The sequence below is a fragment of the Camponotus floridanus genome, unplaced genomic scaffold (assembly GCF_003227725.1).
Source record: "Camponotus floridanus strain SB8 unplaced genomic scaffold, Cflo_v7.5 scaffold86, whole genome shotgun sequence".
NCBI lineage: Eukaryota > Metazoa > Arthropoda > Insecta > Hymenoptera > Formicidae > Camponotus > Camponotus floridanus.
Window position 1 is genome coordinate 285212 of NW_020229856.1, and position 20055 is coordinate 305266.

A 20055-nucleotide genomic window follows, 5' to 3' on the forward strand; every position below is an offset into this window, starting at 1 on the left:
AATTGCAATACATTGCGATGTTAATTATCCAATTATTTACTGTTGAGCTATTCACACATGTGTTATGCGTTTTTCAAATCTTATTCAAATAAAATTTATTATAATGGTAAAATAAAATTTTAGTTGCCAAAAATTTGTAAATTGAAAAAGGGTAAAATTTAATAAACTCCTATTAAATCTCTTCTAAAGAGACATCGAATATATTAATTCATTAAAAAATTTTGTTTCTAAAATTTAATAATATAAATATAATATGACATATTTGTAATTTTTACTGATTATTACATACCTTTTGTAAAAAAATTTTAATCATAGATGATGCGTCGCAAAATTGTAGAATTATTTTTTGTAAGAAAATAAATTAATCGAAGTTCAAAGCCAAAATTATTGTAATAGATCATGTTACATCAACCGAATCATCCGAATTCGAGAGAGATTTGACACTAAAATTAATACATTACAAGAAAAACATGTATATTATCATGTATATTATCTGAAAACAAACTGTTAATCTCATCATCTCACTTTTAAATGAAACTATATTACACAAAATAATTTAATTTCGGAGTTTAAATCGAATGTACATATCCACAAAGAACCATTGTCATCGAAAGTCAAAGACAATCTAATGTTATCAAAAACAATATAGAAAGAAAGTGAAAATGAGGAAAAAGTTCTTACCTCATGAAATAATAAGAAATAATAAGAAAACTGAGCAAAAGAGAAAAAGAGCTCGATGTATATTTTGTTTTTAAATAATGACACATATTTCAATTAGTGTAATTTATTTTACAATATATATGTGTATTTTCAATTTACAATATATACATGTATATATACATACCCAGGTAGCAAGATGACGTCTCCAGACGTCTTAATGACGTACAATGACGTCATTAAAACGTTATTAAGATGTCATTTAACGTCACTCTGCTACCTGGGTATTCATATTACAATATATTTATGTGTATTTTCAATTTTTAGATAATACTTAGGATTTAAGAAAAAAATTTAAATTATTCTTATTTAGGATTCTTATTTATGATCTTGATAGTATAATTAAGAAATCCAGTTTCAGAAATATCTCTTTTAGCTTTTTAATTTTGTAAAATGAGTATGAGAATTAGATTATTTCACATGCTGCGAGTATGTAAAATGTAATAAGAAAAATTTATTTATTAGTTTTCATATTTTTTAAATTATAATACTGCAATGAAAAAAATTGCAAAACCGAACGCATTGCCAAATCAAAGAGAGAGTGCTTCAGGAGTGCACATCAAGGATAATCATTAGATGTTTGATATTTTTTGACAGAAAACAATGATGAAGCGGCATGGACCTTGCAATACCCCCACTGATGACTTAATTGATCATTAACGAATAGTCCCCAGCCATTCCATCTAGGAAAAGAAGATATTAGGCGTTGTACTACAGACCCGCGCACAAGACGCGTATCTCAGTGGAAAAACAATTAAAAAGGACCTACAGAGAGAGCTCCGAGAGATCTCAGCGATCCAACGGAGTCGCATAAATTGAAACTGGTTTCAACTGACCGTCGTTGGTTCAATCTGGCGTATCAATCCAAACGAACCAGAAGCTTTTGCGTGGCCACCTTGGTTTCTTCCTCTCCCCCTTCTCTTTTTTTTAATACAATCTCGGATTTTTTTCTTTCATCCACTTAAGTATAGTGGAGAGAACCTTAAAAGGAAGTTATACATTATAAATATGATAAAGTCGCCAATTTTAAAATTAAAGTTCTCAAGACACTTGAGAAATAGAATTTTTTCTATTTTCATTAAATATTTCAAAATGAATATTCTCTTATCCATGGATTTTATAACGAAATTGGAATAATAAATTTAATTAGTATTATCGAATATTTTAGGACCTTTATTTAATACAATAAAATATCAAATATAAATTTTTGAAAAAATTTGCAATTAAAATTATTATATATAAATATTAAGTAATTAGATGATCTCGCTTGGTAAATGCTAAAAGTTGAATAAAATACATAAAATAACATATGAAATAATATAGTTCACGTTCTTTTTATATTTTTTATATTTAATTAAATAAGTAAAATGAATACCTTTACAGTTCAGCGATAGTACTTTTAATATAATAAAAATTATTTATTTAAATAAATACTGCACTCTTGACATACATATCATTATATATATAATTGTTTCATTATTTTTTTAAGTACCTATAAAATATTTCGTTATGTATCTCTCTGAAATTTTACAATATATATATGAACAAACATAGTATATTGTATAACAACATTTATAGATATCACTTTTAAATCATAAAACATCATTTCAGAAACTTGTAAATTTTCTCTCCTCTTTCTTCAAAATGTTTGCAAAATTAATACTTGATTCAATATTTTGAATATTTAAAATAATATTTTAAAATAATATTTTAAATATTTAACAATAAAAAATATAAATAAACAACTCTTGCAATTATTTTGTAGAAATAACAATGTCTTAGCTTAACAATTCTATCATGAATATATATATATATATATATATATATATATATATATATATATATGTATGTATATATACATAGTATATATATATATACACATACATATTAATATATATTAATTCTTGTTAAAATGTTTAACAGCTATACTTAAACACAACACACATCAAATATATAATTTATTTTTTTTCTTTCGGAAATTTTGTTAGTTACAGCCGCCATTACATATATAATGTTTTAAAAAAATAGCCTTCTTTCTATTATCTAATATATTGTCAACATTTCCCTAATTCCCTAATTCTCCTTTAAGTATATTTATAAATATATATAAAAAGAACTAAGCTATTATAATTCAAGCAGACGAACAGATATGTTTCACTGTATAATGCAATTGTACTTATAAAAATTATATTTATAGTCAGCAGAAACCGGCAGTGCAAATGCAACATGGAAGAAATTTGTTGCAATACACAAAATTATTTAATTTTATGTAAAAGTGTTATGTTAGAAATAAATGTGATTAATACACATTTATGAAAATTCTCTCACATACTGAATTACTTATACTTTTGCACAATAGATCTTATTTTTTTATTACAAATATAATAAAAAATATCCCTTCATAATATCTCATGTAATCTTTTCATTTCTATGTTATTTTCTCGCATATTTTTCTGATATGGAATGTCTAATACCTATTAATCTTTGTAAATGATGCATTGTTAAATTTTTATACTTTTACCACTACACTGTCATTCTTCTGAATCGTATTGTTAAAAGAATATTTACTTTCTAATGCATAACTTGCTGTATCATCGATCGCTATATCTTTACGTCGCCTATAATATATACGTCGCGCTATCACAGGAAAGAATAAATTAGGATCTAATTTATCATTTTGATCTTTGATAAACAAACGAAACAGGCCACTGATAAATAGACCAAGAATAAACGTTATTAAAAATCCAAGAGGAGCATACCACATGTATGAAATACGATACAAATAAAAGTAGGAACTATCGCCAGTGCTTCTGAAAAAAAATATGGTAACGCTTTAAATGTTGATATCTTACATACATTAATTTAGCGATTATTCAGTGAATTACTCACTTGAAAACATTTGTAACATTTTGTGAAACGAATACTGTTGCATTCGTGAGCGTATTATTCATATCACAGCCTTTAATAGTCGTTGGTAACATAGGTGGCATTGGACGCGGTTGACCGAAAGCCATCCAAAATAAAAACGTAAGTGCCGTGAGAGTACTTATTACTACGCCTTCTTCTGTCGCTGATTCGGTGCCCATGCCAAGTGTGAAAACACCTAATAATGGACCACCGACTACTCCAAAAATGGTTAAGCCAGCCTATGATAAAATACATTTCGTTAATGACAAATTTAAACGCATTTATACATAAACAATAATAATGAATTAGACTTATTATCTTGATTTATCTCTAGAAGATTTTCTTGATAATTTCATGATTTTTCTCGACTTACTTGAAGTACTCCGCCTAATAACTGCGCTAAAAATGCCAAAGCAATAGAAATAATGCCAAACACAAAAGCAAGTATTTTAGCAATGGTGGTTGACCTTGTAGGAGAAAATTCTCTCCTTGTATACTTTCTATATATAGGTTTCATGTAATCTTCTAATGTTACTGCTGCCAGAGAATTTAATGCTGCAGAAATTGTACTGAGTCCTGCACTGAAAATACCTAGAATTAAATATTTCAGATTAACATTGTAAATATATCTATATAGTTGTTTCAAAATTATATACTATTTTACTTATTACTAATTATATACTATAGAGAAAAAGAGAGTAACTTAAGATTGATAAATTGTAAATTATATTACATAAAATTATATTTATATAAAGTTATTTAGACATTTGTGCTCTTAAATGTTTCTATTTTTATAATCATTTTTGTGTAAGTATAATTTCTACAAGTTTCTAGAAGTTTAAAATAGAATACTTGATAAAAATATATCCGAAATATATTACCTGCAATAAAAAGACCTGGCAAACCAGGTAGAGTGGACATTGTGTCCATGACATATAATGGCATGAGCATATCAGGTGAAGAAATCCTTTTCTGGAGAAGTGGATCACAATTATGATATTTACTATATATTGCTAATCCTGAGAAACAAGTTGTGATCGAAAGAATTGACAGAATAGGCCAAGACAACCATAAAGCTTTTTGTGCAGCCTGGATATTTCTAGAACAAAATTTATTCGATGCAATATTTTTAAAAATTTTAATTTCATTAATAAATGAGGTGTTATAAAAATAATTATTTAGTCAAATATATTAACAAAATAAAAACAAAAATTACTTAATATGTTGTATATTAATATTTCACATACATTATAAATTATAAAACTTTAATATAATTATTAATATCTGCTGCTTAAATTACATATTAAAGAACTTACTTTACAGTTAACGAACGTTGTACTTGTACTTGGTTCACTCCATAAATCGATAAGAATGTACATAAACCACCAATGATAAGAGACCACCAGGTATGTCTTACTGTTGGATCCGGAGAAATGCTGCAACAATATAAATGCTATAAATATATACAGATGTAATAAAGAGTATTACAATCCAACAATACATTTATACTTAATAGAACAGTAAATTTAATACCTATCAAATTCGATACGTTGTCCCTGCTTCGCTATTTCCCATATCTGTTCTAAACCTCCTACCTCAGTCGCGGCTATGCCAATAATAACAAATACCGCAGCAAACATAAGTAAAGCTTGAAATACGTCGGTTATCAGCACAGCCTTAATGCCGCCTATACTCGAATAAAAAGCACAGACGAGACCAATAATAATAATACTGGCAGTTTTAGAAATTCCCGTTGTTGCTTCCAACGCTAAAGAAGGAGCATAAAGTACTACTCCTGAATATAAAAGTAGTTGAATCCAGTAAACAAAACTAGCCATCATCCTAGTTTTTACTCCAAAACGCTTTTCTAAGTACTAAAATAAATAATACTTTCAAATATGTTATAACAATTAATAATTGTTACAATATTTATTGAATTTCACATAACTGACCTCATAGGCACTGGTTGCTTGTAATTTGAAGAATACTGGTAAGAATCCATAGCATACAAATGGAGTGCCTATTAAATATGATATATTTATTACAACAAATTGTGTCCCATATGTGTAATTCTCAGCGGATACACCAAGCAATGTAATAGCAGACATGAAAGATACCACTAAAGCAACAGCAACAGGTATAATGCTCATTGATCGACTTGCAATAAAATATTCCTATAAAAAAATATTATTGCGATATAACAAAATATCTGAAGAAAAAATAACTTTATTTTTAAAAAACTTTCTTCGAAAAAGAATCAATAATACTCGATAACTGCATACCTCCATAGTTTTCTGACGTCCTCCACTGAATCTATAATAAATACCAATTCCAATACTTATGAATAGCATAACTGCTATAACAAGATAATCTGCCCATCCTAAGATATTTATATCTGCCATGATCTGTAAATTACCAAATTAAAGTTATAATTCTCATTGTTTAATTAAAAAAAAAAAGAATATATAACCTTTTTCTTTCTTCAATTACATCTATATGAAATAAAAATTCAATTACATCTTATGAAATAAAAATGACTTATTAGACGTATAAAATAAAAATTAAAAGAATCTTAATTTGAAAATTCTTCCATAAAGTTATTTGTAGCATGTTTTTGTAAAGTGTGTTAACTTATATATAAAATTGGCAGCAAGTTGCGTATATGTTTAGTTTATGTAATGCTACGGACAATATCTTCCAATTTATATTTATATCCAGACTGAAATAATACTTATAAAAGCTGAATGCTTTATTCCAGGAAAACATACTCAGCATAGAAAATTAAAGTAATACAAATGCATACATATATTTATTACCTGGAAGATATTTTTAGATATAATCTTTGGTTCAATTTAGACGATCAGCTTGCAAAACAAGGCACTTTATCAAATTTACCGTTATCCCACAATCATGCTAAATTATCTCTTCTTTAATTATTGACTTTTTCAATTGATACTCCCCTCTCCCCCGCGATAATCTAGCTAATCTAGCTAACACTTTTGCGATATACCTTTTTTTTCTCTCATAATACACGTAGGACATAGAAGAGACGCAAGGAGTAGTAACAAGTAAGTCACGTCGCTACTTTAAGTTACTAGCTCGCTACACGTGTTTTTATTGACCCGTATCATATTCGCGCATCGCAAACAATTTACGCACGATTGCTCGTAAATGATGACGCAACGATATCAATGATTTTTGTCGTCTCATTTGATGACAGAAAATGTCAAGAAAACGAGAGTATCTCGCACACGTGAGTCGCGCCTCGTGTCCGTCCACTTCGCCGCTCGATCGCGTCAGCTGCCATTAATCGCGTCAGCTGTCATTAATCACAAAAGGCCGTCATTAATCGATCACACCGATTCTTGAAGAACATCAATATACCACGCGGTTATTGAGCTCTATACACATTGGAACGAGTGCCACAATAATGCAGCGCATCGAGAGAGGTTAATCTATCCTTGTTTTGTACAGTCCGAAGCTATCTACCTTTGCGTTTTTAATCCGGAAAGATTATTTTAAACCGATTCAGCAAACAACGTATACATTTCACTGATTTCTCGAGGATAAATTTTTGCTGACGTACTTGTAGAATTGACGATGCGCAGTATGTTCCGAAAAGGATAAAAGACCACAAAATTTGTTATCTCCCTTGACATATAATTATGGCACTAGGCCAATATTACATTTGTCGTACGACAAATTTTTCACATTGATTGGCTGCGGGATAATAATTTTTTGAATCTAGAAACTTTTTATCCCGCAGCCAATCAACGTGTCTAAAAAATTTGTCACACATATGTGATATCGACTTTACTTGTATGCACAGAGTTTAAGCACATGGTCCATGACGTCATGATATACGCGAAATATAGAGTTGAAAATTTTTTAAATAATGATTAGCGCGTCACAAAATCATCAACGACTTACCGCTCGATAGAAATCCAAGTCACGTTCTATCCGACTGTCTCCGATCGATTACCAAGCGCAAAAGAACGTATCGTGATAAAATACTCTTCTTTATCAGTCCAACGTCTCGCGCACGCTCCGCATGATGGTTCGATCGTTTCTGAGCCGAAACTTCGTGAATTGAGTTTAGAGCTTAGACTCGGTCGTGACATCAGGAACGGTTCGGCGGACTGCTGATCAGCCCGGGAAATCATAAAAGAAAACGCAAAGAGCGAGTCTTTTGTAAATTAGATCATTAATGATTTTTTACGCTTTTAAATCTTTCCTGTTTTGCGGAAAAAATAGATAATTAAATTCATACGTGGATAGATTTATTCCGATATAAGGCAAAATTCTGTGTAATGCGATGTACATGATTGTCAAAATATTTTTTTATATTTTTATATTTTTTAAAAATCTTGAACAAAAAAATTAAAAAGATCTCTAAGTGAAATTTTCATTTCGAGGATCAAGAATTTAATAACTGCGTTGTGAATTCCATTCAATGTCTATTTCTGACGGAATGCATTTAATTGAATTCATGAGAGAAAGAGAGAGAGGGAAAATTGTGAACTGTAAATTATTTAAACCAGTTTTTTTTTAGAATAAATTGATGCATCAAAATCTACATTAATAAATTATATATAAGATATGTTAATTTTTTTATATCATATAAAATATTGAACAAATGTAAATAAATGTAAACAACATTATTAAAAAAAAGGAAATAATAATTCTCGATTCATCAAGTAAAAGTATTCCAAAATTCGATATTTTTACAATAAGTCACATACTTTCTCGATTTTAATTGAATGGTATATTATTTTAACATATCAATTTTAAAAATATCTTATACATACATATCTCTAAATTTTATATCTTTTATATTTATATATGTTATATATATATATATATATATATATATATATATATAATATATATAACATATATAAATATAAAAGATATAAAACAGATAAAAAGGATATAAAAATATAAAAAAGAAAGGGGGAAAAAGTATAATTTTTATTTAAGAATATTTTATTTCTGCACATATATAGAAAAGCTTTTTTTTTTAAACTTTTCTGTTCCTAAAAATTCTAGCTACATCGTACGAATATTAATGCTAATATTACAGTATCATCATCACAAATTTTGTATTGTAAATGAAGTTCGAAGCAGAATCTTTTTTACACATAATTAACTGCGTTTAAAACCATTAGTACGTGACGATATTGTGTATAATTATCATTACAACGGATAAGATAAGAGATGCTATAATTGTAAGTACACAGATTCCTCTCATGTAGTATAGAACATTGTATTAGATAATGTTGCATTAAAAGAAATCTAAACAATTTGAATTATAGATGTCGGTAAATGCCGGATTATCATCAAGGAACCACCTCATTAAAGATGATAACATATGTAAAGGAAATAATCTGCATAATTAATTCACGTAAATGCAGGAGACAATATAGGAAGGTCACTAAAGTCTTGTGTTAAAATAATTAAAATAATTAGGTAGTTTGTGGAAGGAAGCTGCAAATGTTATCGAAAGAAGTATTGAAATACGAGTTGTGTAAGAAGAACGCATTTGACATGCATTTTCATGAATGTTTCATATTTTGTTAGTAACTTAGCATTTTTTATGTATTATCGTTATATGTATTATCATTTATGCATTATCGTTATGCATTATCGTTTATTTATCATCGTTAGTAACCGTTACTTAGCATTTTTTATGTATTATCGTGCAATACTTGTAAAAAATTTACTTTTTAAAATACGGTGTAAAGAAATAAGTCATATAATTTATGATCATAGAACTTCCTTCACTTGTTGAGAAATAAATCATATACAAAAGAAACTAAACATGTTCAATATATAAATGTCACATAATAATTTTTATTATAACAAAATTAATAATGATAAAAAGTCTCTTAATATATAATTATTATCACGCAATAAACACACAATATATTTCTTTTAGCGGTAGTTTATTTGAAACATTTTCAATATATTACATTTTTGCGATTACACATAATGTAAAAAAATATAAAATCCATATAAAATATATATTGAACATATTGTATGTATACAAAGGTACATAATAAAGAATTTTTGAATATAAGTATACAGATAGAAATCTATCCTTTTGGGGAATGCACTTTGTCGACATCTAAGAATGCTGATAGATAAAATGCTAACGAATTATTATTGCGTTACCTGTGAAACAAGATCAGACCAGAATGTTGCATAGTCCTTCAATACAGTCCCACTGAAAACAATAACAAGATATTGTTGTAATAAATTTATTGAAACGTTTTAATGTAACTATACATGTATATTTTCTACCATCTAAGTTTGGACACATGTAATATAAATTACATATAAATTATTGAATATATATTGAATTATTGATTATATATTGAATTATATATTGAATTATATATTGCTCACAATTACCATGAAATAGAAGTTACTATGGTGATATTACATAATTCTTAAATAATAATTATTTCAATTACGTAAATATATATGCATTTGCAATAAATTATAATATAGGAGTAATATTGTACTTAGAAAAAGAGGAAGTATAAAGAGGAAATCGATAATTATTTAGAAAATATAAATTTTAAGAGACTATTGTGTGTAATGTAATTGCAGTGATTCATTGCATGAAACACATGAATAATGCATTTCTTTTCTAGAATTTCCATTGTTCGAAAATATTACACTTACGTGAAGTAAACACTGCCACGTGCATTCGGCGGTGCATTCCAAATAAAAGTGGCTTGTTCTTTTTCACGTGGATCCGCATGTGTCACAGCACTGCATTCAGCATGTATTTTTGTATTGGGTGTTTGTTCCCATGATCCGATCCATTTGTTTGTATTAGAATCGCGTGCCTGTATGAAAAATCCCTGGAATGAGGCTCCTCTTATAGAAACTAAAAAATAAACGAGACAAGATTTCAATAAAAATCGACACTATTTATTCAAATCAAATTTAGTTTATTTTTTATCATCGATATTTGTTCACATTTGTAGCGCATATTTGTTTGACATATGTAAATTTTGAACAAGTATAAAGTTAATATCTCTCTATTATAATATTGTCAAGATTTCTTATAAATCAAAATTTAAGAATAAATAATTAATTCTTAAAAAAATGCATATGTTATTGACTCTTGAATGTATCATCTCGAAACCTATAAAATAATAGATTATTGCCTCTTTTCCATGATATTGATTTTTTTTTCTCATCCTTAAAAGTACTTTCAAATGAGAATCTATTCAACTTTTTATGTTATTTAAGATTTTAAAGTTACCCCTACTTCTTTGGTCTACAATTAAAAGTGCCACTTTAGTCAAAAAAAAATAGCTCATAAAATTTTTCAAAATTTCAACCTTTTACCTATCCATCTACCTATCTCTATTTGTTCTAAAGTCAAGGTGTGTCCAGTTTTTTTTTTATTATCAAAGTGTGTCCACTCTGATAAGATGAGTTCTGACATATTTATAGACTTACCTGTGATTTGGGAACCTGGTACATACTGCGACGATGAGGACAATATTTTATAAGGACTCGTATTTAAAGGCTGCGAACGAGCTTCGCCGTGATAAGGTTGATTAGGTCGTGGTTTTACGCAAGCATCCACCGGAGCACCGTCCGGAAAGCCATAAACGGAAATTGAAGAAAAGACGACGAATGCGAATAAAATGGTGATGTATCTGACGGGATGCATTTTTCTTGCTTCATTTCGATAATAAAAAAATATGTACATGTAATCAAATTTTATTAATAATATATAACAAACATGGTATAATAGAAGAAACAAAATGAGATATATTCAAAGTAATTATATAATTATGCATAATATGTAATACTCTATATATCATATTAAAATATTATATACAGAAATAAAATCAAATATACACACAATATATTGCATTTCATTAAAAAATAACACTTTTAATATTAAAATATAATAAATAAAAGAGAGAGAAAATTTTATAATATTTATTTGACACATATTTCTGATATCATTACTTTTATCAAAAAAATTTTAATATATTTATGAATGGAAAATTATAATTGGTCAATATATAATTGATCACCTTCCAATGTTACCTGTAAAATTTAATTTTGTTTCACTTTTATAACATTAATATAACTATCTTTATTAAAAAGATACTATTTAAGATAAGTAGCGATATCATAGAGATTTATTGATAAATTAATGATGCGAAAAATTTATTTTGCCATTTTTTTACATTAACAATAACTTGAATAATTTATGGATAATGGAATATATTATAAGAACTTACTTGAAACAGGTTGTTATTACATATGAAAATCGTGCAAAGATAAAGAAAAGAGATGCTCGTGATAGAGACGCATGTAAGAAACTATGCACTAGTGCACGATCACTTGCCGGTAAGTCAAATGGGGAGATCTTACCGTAGAATTGCAAAACTGTACTCAATTCGCTTTTGCTAATTGATTACTTTCACTCGGTTCCTTCGTCAATGTAACCGGTTCCGCCTTATTCGTTTAGAAACATATCTACAAATTCTATTCTGTACAAAAACTATGTTGTGTTTGTCGTTAAAAATGAATTACTTTTTATACGTCATAAAACACGTAATGTAATAATGTAATAATGTATAATAATTTCATTATATTATTGACAAACATAAATCTTGATTACTTGTAAGAAAAATGTTAATAAGTTTTTATTTATCAGAATTACATAACTTTTTACTATAATTATTTTTGTTATTTTGGAAACTAAATATTTAATAAAAAAACAATTTAGAAATTATATATAGAATGTTAATATAAGAGTTGACATATAATTACAAACGTAAAACAATATTTTAAAGGATTTTATTTCTACTTCTGACCGAATAAAAAATTCCTTGTTGCGTTTCTTTTAACGATCAGTCATTCAAATTTTATGAATTAAAGATTAAATATTTTAATAAAAATTCAATATAAAATATATTAATAGAATATCAGTAGTAAAATAATTTCTTTACGTAATATTACGTAATATTACGTATGTAATATTTACGTAATATTACGTATGTAATATTTTTAAATTAAAGCGTAATAATATTTCTCAATACGTGTAATAATTCGATGATTTATAAATAAGTTTATTATGTGATACATAACATACTTATTTATAAATGTCATATTACAGCATATTATAGATATTACAGCACTAAATTGTTATCAATTGTTAATGAAATTTAAATCCTTATACAACTTGTATATATAATATTTATCAGATAGTAAGCATAAACAATAAATTGAGTTATTAAACATTACATTCTATATTTCGCAAGCTTAGTACAATCCTTTCACTATCGATCATCAAATATATGTTACGCGTAATGTCATAAATTGCATCACCGTTATCCTTGCATCATATCAAAGATAATAGTCTTGATCTTTATATTTTCTTTTCTTTTATGAAAATCATTCATTAAATATTACAGAGGAAAAGGTGATAATGAACTATTTTTTTTGTTTTAGATGAAATATTCTTAATTTTTAAATTATTTCATCAATATCATTAATATGCAGTAATTGAATACATAATTGTGTTCGCTTATTACATATTAAATAATTAGCAAAAAAATAATTCAAAGACAAGAAAAACATTTTTTAACATATTGCAAATATCTTGGAAAACAGAATTGTGGTATGAGAGAGAAACAGATAAAAAAATAGAAAGAATAAAAAAAAACAAATTATTGTTGCAAAATAAAGAAGAAAATATAGATTTACAATATTTTAGAAACTTTAAATGTAGATAAATTATTGAATAAAAGTTCATAAGCTAATTACAGATTAACATACTGTATGTTTTTCGGAAGAAACAGCTATATTGGCTAATATGCAACTTGGTCCCATCTTCTGTTTATCTTAAAAATATTATATATATATATATATATATATATATATATATATAATATTATATATATAATATTATATTATATATAATATAATATTATATATAATATTATATTTTATATATATTATATATATTATATATATTGCTCCAATAGTACAACGTCCGGATGCAATTTGTATAGATATAAAAAATATATTGAAATTTAAACAATAATAAGGATAATAAGAGAATGATGTATGTGACCATTTCTTACTAAAGATTTTAATATATTGCACTTAATAACATCTCTGATATAGAATACGTAGAATAAAGATAAAAAAAATTTTATTATATAAAATGTAAACTTAAGCTACTAGTTCATGTACATCTTATTGTTGCTGCGCGTGATTTGACGCATGGCTATCGTAAATCTCTTAATCTCTTAATAATAGATTGTATTTTTTCCGCGTTTTTGTTATGTGAGTAGATTATATTTTATTTCTTCTGTTTCTCTGTCATCAATGTCCGATACGATAATACTACTCGAAATTTGCTGTCTCGATATGATAAAAGATAAATGCTTCATTTTTAGGCTACACTATATATCGATAAAATCCCAGAGTCTGTCAAATTGCTGTCGATAATATAATTATCGGTAATATGATAGTAATATGATTAATCAATATGATTAATAACGCTTGAGTATCTAAGATACTGGAACAGAAAAATTAAACTTAATTTAATGAAGGTATACATATATCGAAATCTGTTGCGCAAACTCATGAGTGAATTTACTGTTGTATTGTTAGCATGTTGCTAATATTTTGGTATTCAGTTGTTCACACATCTTCAGGCATATATAAATATTATTACGTAACTTTAAAGTTTAATTCTCCTTAAATAAGTTATTTGAATCATATAAATCGTTTTCTATTACTTCAATCACACAAGGACGTGGCAACCATCCTCTAATACGTTTCGATCCAACATTATTGTCTCCTTTTTTTTGCTCTTTTTCTCCAAATAACCAATATCTGTAAAAAATTAAGACTATTTTTATCACACAATAGATTTATATACACATGTACATATGTGTATTCACATATAAATAAAAATAAATAATTTACCATCAAAAATACACAATATTAACAAATCAAAACATACTTTTTCCAACGCGTTGCAATCACAATATCATCTATATCCAATTTGATGCGAGGTTCATCAGTACAAGGAGGATGACAGAATACACCACAACCATGCCTAATTGGAAATCTTGATCCTGAAGCAGTTTTTACAACTCTATATTTGCGCGCTCTTTTCCGTTTATCTAGTTTTTGTGCGAGCTGCTCCCTCTACAAAGTGATGTGATAAATAGTATAAATTACACAGTATATAATGTAATATTATATTTATAGAGAGAATCTTGTTAGTGCACAATAGTTCATGAACTTGTGCTTAGAGATTTTCATTTCAACATGCACAATTAATATCAAGAAATATTGTATCCAATTGAGAACAATTGGGTGACATTCTATAGTGTAACATATGATTACAATGTTTTCTGTAAACTAATGGTATTATGTAATGTGTAATGTGCATGTATATGTGTTGGAAACTAATATATAATAATTTTATAAATTTTAGATATGTCATATATAATTGATAATTATTATGTGAATTAAAAAAGGGTATTATTATTTTGATAATAAAATCACCGTTAATGTATATTGATCACAGCCATCGATAACAGGCCATGTAATGCCATCACCGACTGGAGTGCAATCCAATGTAAAAACCTGACTAATATTGAAACGCCATCCTTTCGAATATGGATGTACATATTCAACATCTGTATCATCTCGCCGGTATCGTGCCTTTTCCAAAATCCAATCTTCTATTTCTGTTCGATTTCTCACAATGGCTGACATCTATATAAACAATTTAAAGAATATATAAAAATTGAACATAATAAAATTTAAAATGTGAACATACAGTGAGATTCCATGCAAGATTATTTACCTGAAAATACAGCAACATTCCTACTGCAAGTACCACACCAATTGATAAACCAATACTAAATACTACTAATATTAGTGTACAGACTGATGGTGGTGGGAATGGCAATTGTTTCAGAGATAATACAGTTGTAACCCAGGAAATTAATATAACAGTAGAGACGCAACAACCACCAACTGCACTTGCTAAAAATGCTGTAAAATGACCATGATTATAATGTCCAACGCATGTATTTATCCATGGACAATGATGGTCCATTTTCAACACACAACGATTACCTAAAAAATAAATAAGAAAAGAATTATTAAAAAAAAAACAAAATTAATATGTAAAATAATATGTTATAATCCAAGAAACTCCAAATTTTTATTAAAAATAAACATTACATTTATCAGCGTTTTACCATTTGTACTAAAGTAGTAAATAATTGGCAATCACATCACATATCATGTTGCAAAGTTGCATTTAGATTTTATTTGCACGAGCCGAGCAAGAACATGACTCTGCAATTATGTTCAAGCATGAACCTTCAAAATTCTGTTAAAGAAATACAGATTATAATACTGAGTTTTATAATAGTGATAGATGCATAATCATTGATATAAAATTCTATATGCTATATTAGCATTTTGCAATGACAATACATTGATAAATATTCATATTATTTTTAGTAAAATATTTAAGAGTTTCTTGAATTATAAAAGTATAATAATATTTTTAACACTGTGTATGTATTGCTCAATATATTACTTTTTTTCATCAATAAAATACATTTATAGATAAACAATAAAATATACAATATCGAAAATTGTGATATAAATGAAATGGTGATTTCTGTAAAAGATTTTTGAAAAAAATCGATTTTAAAGATCTGTCTAGTGTGTCTTCAATTGATTTTGGAGTTTATGCATCAGATCTTATTGCATACAATAAGCCAATACAATAGCCAATGCATTTATTTCATTAAATTACTAAAAATGTCACTTTTCTTGTCATACAAAGTAGTTCAAATAAAAATGAATTGATAGTTTATAATTATTTCTAAATATAAACAGAAATAATTGCGTGTAATAAAATCTGTTGAACTGATTTTCGTCAAATCATTAAGTATTCAAAAACAAAGACTTCAGTCAATTTCTTTAAAAAATATAACATTCAGACAATTTCTTTAAAAATATAACTTATATAAAAACATTTTGTTTTATATTTTCAACTTGCATTTGCATGAGAAATCATCTCTATTTTGTTTATATCATAATTTTTCAATATATTCTTCAATATAAAAAAAAGGAATTATCCTTCAATTATCTATAATTAAAGGATATCATTATTCTTAAATAATATTGTTTCTAATGAGTAAAAATTTATAATTCTCTCTAAAATATTAAAAAAAAGTTTATATTATATTAAATCTTACATTTTCTACAATGATGCGATCTTGGTGCCTTATATCCTTGACAGATAATACAATATTGTAAGTATTGTTTATCTGTAACATTTTCCTAAAAGCAAATGACATTGATAAATAATAATAACAATGTAAAACAATTTATAATTTCTTTTAACTGCTTATTTTATGCTTTATTGCTTATTATAAAATTATGAATAAAATTTATAATTTTATATTAAGATATGATAAGGAGCTACTTTTAAATAATAATATAATTTATCATTACTTAGCATGATGCAAATTTGCCATATGTTGTCAAGTAACAAATATAAGTTAGATCAGTGCAACAGATAACTTTAAATTTAAAAAACTCGATCTCTGGAAATAGAGAATTAAGGATAGAAGAGTTTTAAATAAAAATATATAATATATTACCGGCATCCATTTTAACTTAAGATATCCTGGTCCTTCAAAGATTGCGCTGATAAAATGAAATAAAGTTAATCCACTCAGAGTGAAAAACAGTAAGAAACTGGTGGCTGCTGGAATACTTTCTTGCGGTGACCACCATTGTTTACTACAATGTATCGTCATTAACGTAATTATCTTTATTATTCCTGCAACACAAATTAATCTGATAAAAGTTGCAATCTTATCAAATATCTTCATTTTGAAAATTCATATATTTTACATAGAGATTTAAGATCGATAACGTATAATTCCCAAATATTAGCGAATGCAGCTGATAAATAAATGTCAATTGCATTGCATCATCGATTAACCTTAATAACGGTCGATTGACGTGACGAAAAGTCGGTTAGTAAAAATCACTCACCGAGAGCAGAGAGCGGTCCCCAATGACATATCTTCTTCAGAGGACTAATACACATGTTATCACCATAAAACTCGGCTGAAAAATGTTTCGCGAATTCGACTCCTACACAACCGGCGTGCTATCAGTGAGTTTGATCGCGGTCGGTTTAAATCGGACTTTATTCTTGATTTTTCCTTCTTTTTCTGTTTTGGTTGGTGCTCTTGGACAAAGTAAACTTCAATCTCATTGCCATAAATGATTTTACTCGATTAGATCCTTGCTAGCGTCCTACATTATTATTTTGTTGTCACGGTACAACTTTTTGACAGCACGCTTACGTTGCATCTGTTATCTGTCATATCTGTCAACAGCGCGTGGAGGCGATGCGATGCGCATGCGCTCAACGCTGATCGGAGCTGACCGAAGCCGACCGAGCGTGCACAGAGAGACTGAGAGATGTCGTGGCTCGCTTTATCCCTGGAAGTGATACTCCCTCTATGAACATTAACAACAAAATATGAACTACAAAACAAATGTCCACGAATGTTCTCAGAGGATAACATATATGTGTCCCTCTGATAATATAAATAATATAAATAAAAATATAAATAATTTAATTAATAATAATTTATTATATAAAAATATTAATATGTTCTCTCTTTTCCTTGCTATTATTTATATTATATAATTATATTATATATTTATATTAAATGTATAAATATTACATTTAAGTGTGAGTCCAAGAAGCAAATTTCGGATATTCACTGTAAGTCAGCCGCTCTTCGGGCGATCGGGACGAGATTTAAACGGTAGTGCCGCGAAATGGTGTAGAATTTTATGCAAAAAGAACGAAATCGCTATCGCGTCTGGAAGTCGAGATATAAATTCGCTGTTTTTCGTCTGCGCGCGGACGGTCGAAATCGTGCACGACGCCGCGCATGTTGCCTGCCTCTCTCGCGCGATATTCACTGTAATGCGGCGAGTAAAATGGCAAGCCGAATGTAATCGTTCGATTAATTGATTAAATACTTATATATACAGAACGAAAAGATGAATCGGAATGCAATCGTTCGATTAATTAATTAAATATAGATACTACGATCGTGGCGAAGCGGTGGGCGGGTCGCTCTCCGAAACATGATGGTGGTTTGCGATATATCGCGATTGTTCCGTGATACATCAATCGTTCATAATTAATTAATTTAAAATAAAATATACTTCTATAATTTAAAATGTCGCGTGTATATATAGTACGCAAAATATTTCGGCAGAGAATTATCAATTAATATCATACGTTTGGCCTTGACGACGTATAGCAAGCGGCTATACATGTCATGGCTTTGCCATCATTCACACGGTGACACTCGAATATAGAAAAATATTTAACAACATGATAATTAAGTAAAGAGCATTAAGAGCCCACAAACCAATTCGTTTCTTATAATTTATATTATCAGGAGAATATATTTTGCGAGGAGGTCGATGATGCGTTAATGACCTCTTTACAAATCATGTTCTTCTAATAACGCAAACGTGAAAATTTTCGAAAATTCGTTTCTTATAATCTATATTATCAGGAGAATATATTTTGCGAGGAGGTCGATGATGCGTTGATGACCTCTTTTCAAATCATGTTCTCCTAATAACGCAAACGTGAAAATTTTCGAAAATTCGTTTCTTATAATCTATATTATCAGGAGAATATATTTTGCGAGGAGGCCGATGATGCGTTGATGACCCCTTTTCAAATCATGTTCTCCTAATAACGCAAACGTGAAAATTTTCGAAAATTCGTTTTTTATAATTTATATTATCAGGAGAATATATTTTGCGAGGAGGTCGATGATGCGTTGATGACCTCTTTTCAAATCATGTTCTCCTAATAACGCAAACGTGAAAATTTTCGAAAATTCGTTTCTTATAATTTATATTATCAGGAGAATATATTTTGCGAGGAGGTCGATGATGCGTTGATGACTTCTTTACAAATCATGTTCTCCTAATAACGCAAACGTGAAAATTTTCGAAAATTCGTTTCTTATTATTTTATATTATCAGGAGAATATATTTTGCGAGGAGGTCGATGATGCGTTGATGACCTCTTTACAAATCATGTTCTCCTAATAACGCAAATGTGAAAATTTTCGAAAATTCGTTTCTTATTATTTTATATTATCAGGAGAATATATTTTGCGAGGAGGTCGATGATGCGTTGATGACCTCTTTACAAATCATGTTCTTCTAATAACGCAAACGTGAAAATTTTCGAAAATTTGTTTCTTATAATTTATATTATCAGGAGAATATATTTTGCGAGGAGGTCGATGATGCGTTGATGACCTCTTTTCAAATCAT

At 27.9% G+C, this 20055-nt stretch overlaps 3 protein-coding genes across 8 annotated transcripts; all 3 read right to left on the reverse strand.

Annotated features, from left to right (window-relative positions):
- Positions 1-2644: 2644 nt before the first annotated feature.
- Positions 2645-7739, reverse strand: LOC105252911 (putative sodium-dependent multivitamin transporter). 6 transcript variants are annotated; one of them, XM_011260573.3, is made up of 9 exons: positions 6441-7201; positions 5907-6029; positions 5577-5798; positions 5158-5498; positions 4941-5060; positions 4506-4723; positions 3998-4215; positions 3607-3863; positions 2645-3524 (listed from the first exon to the last, which is right to left on the reverse strand). In XM_011260573.3, the coding sequence occupies exons 2-9, from the start codon at positions 6024-6026 to the stop codon at positions 3227-3229; spliced, it is 1794 nt and encodes a 597-aa protein (XP_011258875.1). In that variant the 5' UTR covers positions 6027-6029; positions 6441-7201; the 3' UTR covers positions 2645-3226. The 6 variants fall into 6 exon arrangements, with proteins under 6 accessions (XP_011258875.1, XP_011258871.1, XP_011258873.1 ...); XM_011260569.3 differs by lacking the exon at positions 6441-7201 and adding an exon at positions 7555-7739 and having other exon boundaries at positions 2651-3527; XM_011260571.3 differs by having other exon boundaries at positions 2651-3527; positions 7114-7300.
- A 1831-nt stretch (positions 7740-9570) lies between these two features.
- Positions 9571-12090, reverse strand: LOC105252910 (putative defense protein 3). The gene is made up of 4 exons (XM_011260567.3): positions 11904-12090; positions 11104-11328; positions 10315-10522; positions 9571-9850 (listed from the first exon to the last, which is right to left on the reverse strand). The coding sequence occupies exons 2-4, from the start codon at positions 11318-11320 to the stop codon at positions 9787-9789; spliced, it is 489 nt and encodes a 162-aa protein (XP_011258869.1). The 5' UTR covers positions 11321-11328; positions 11904-12090; the 3' UTR covers positions 9571-9786.
- Positions 12091-13808: 1718 nt separating this feature from the next.
- LOC105252909 (palmitoyltransferase ZDHHC6) lies at positions 13809-18236 on the reverse strand. Its single transcript, XM_011260566.3, has 7 exons — positions 17722-18236; positions 17322-17503; positions 16914-16998; positions 15500-15774; positions 15196-15408; positions 14645-14832; positions 13809-14514 (listed from the first exon to the last, which is right to left on the reverse strand). Exons 1-7 carry the CDS (start codon positions 17774-17776, stop codon positions 14367-14369), a joined length of 1146 nt encoding a protein of 381 aa, XP_011258868.1. The 5' UTR covers positions 17777-18236; the 3' UTR covers positions 13809-14366.
- Between the last annotated feature and the right edge of the window lie 1819 nt (positions 18237-20055).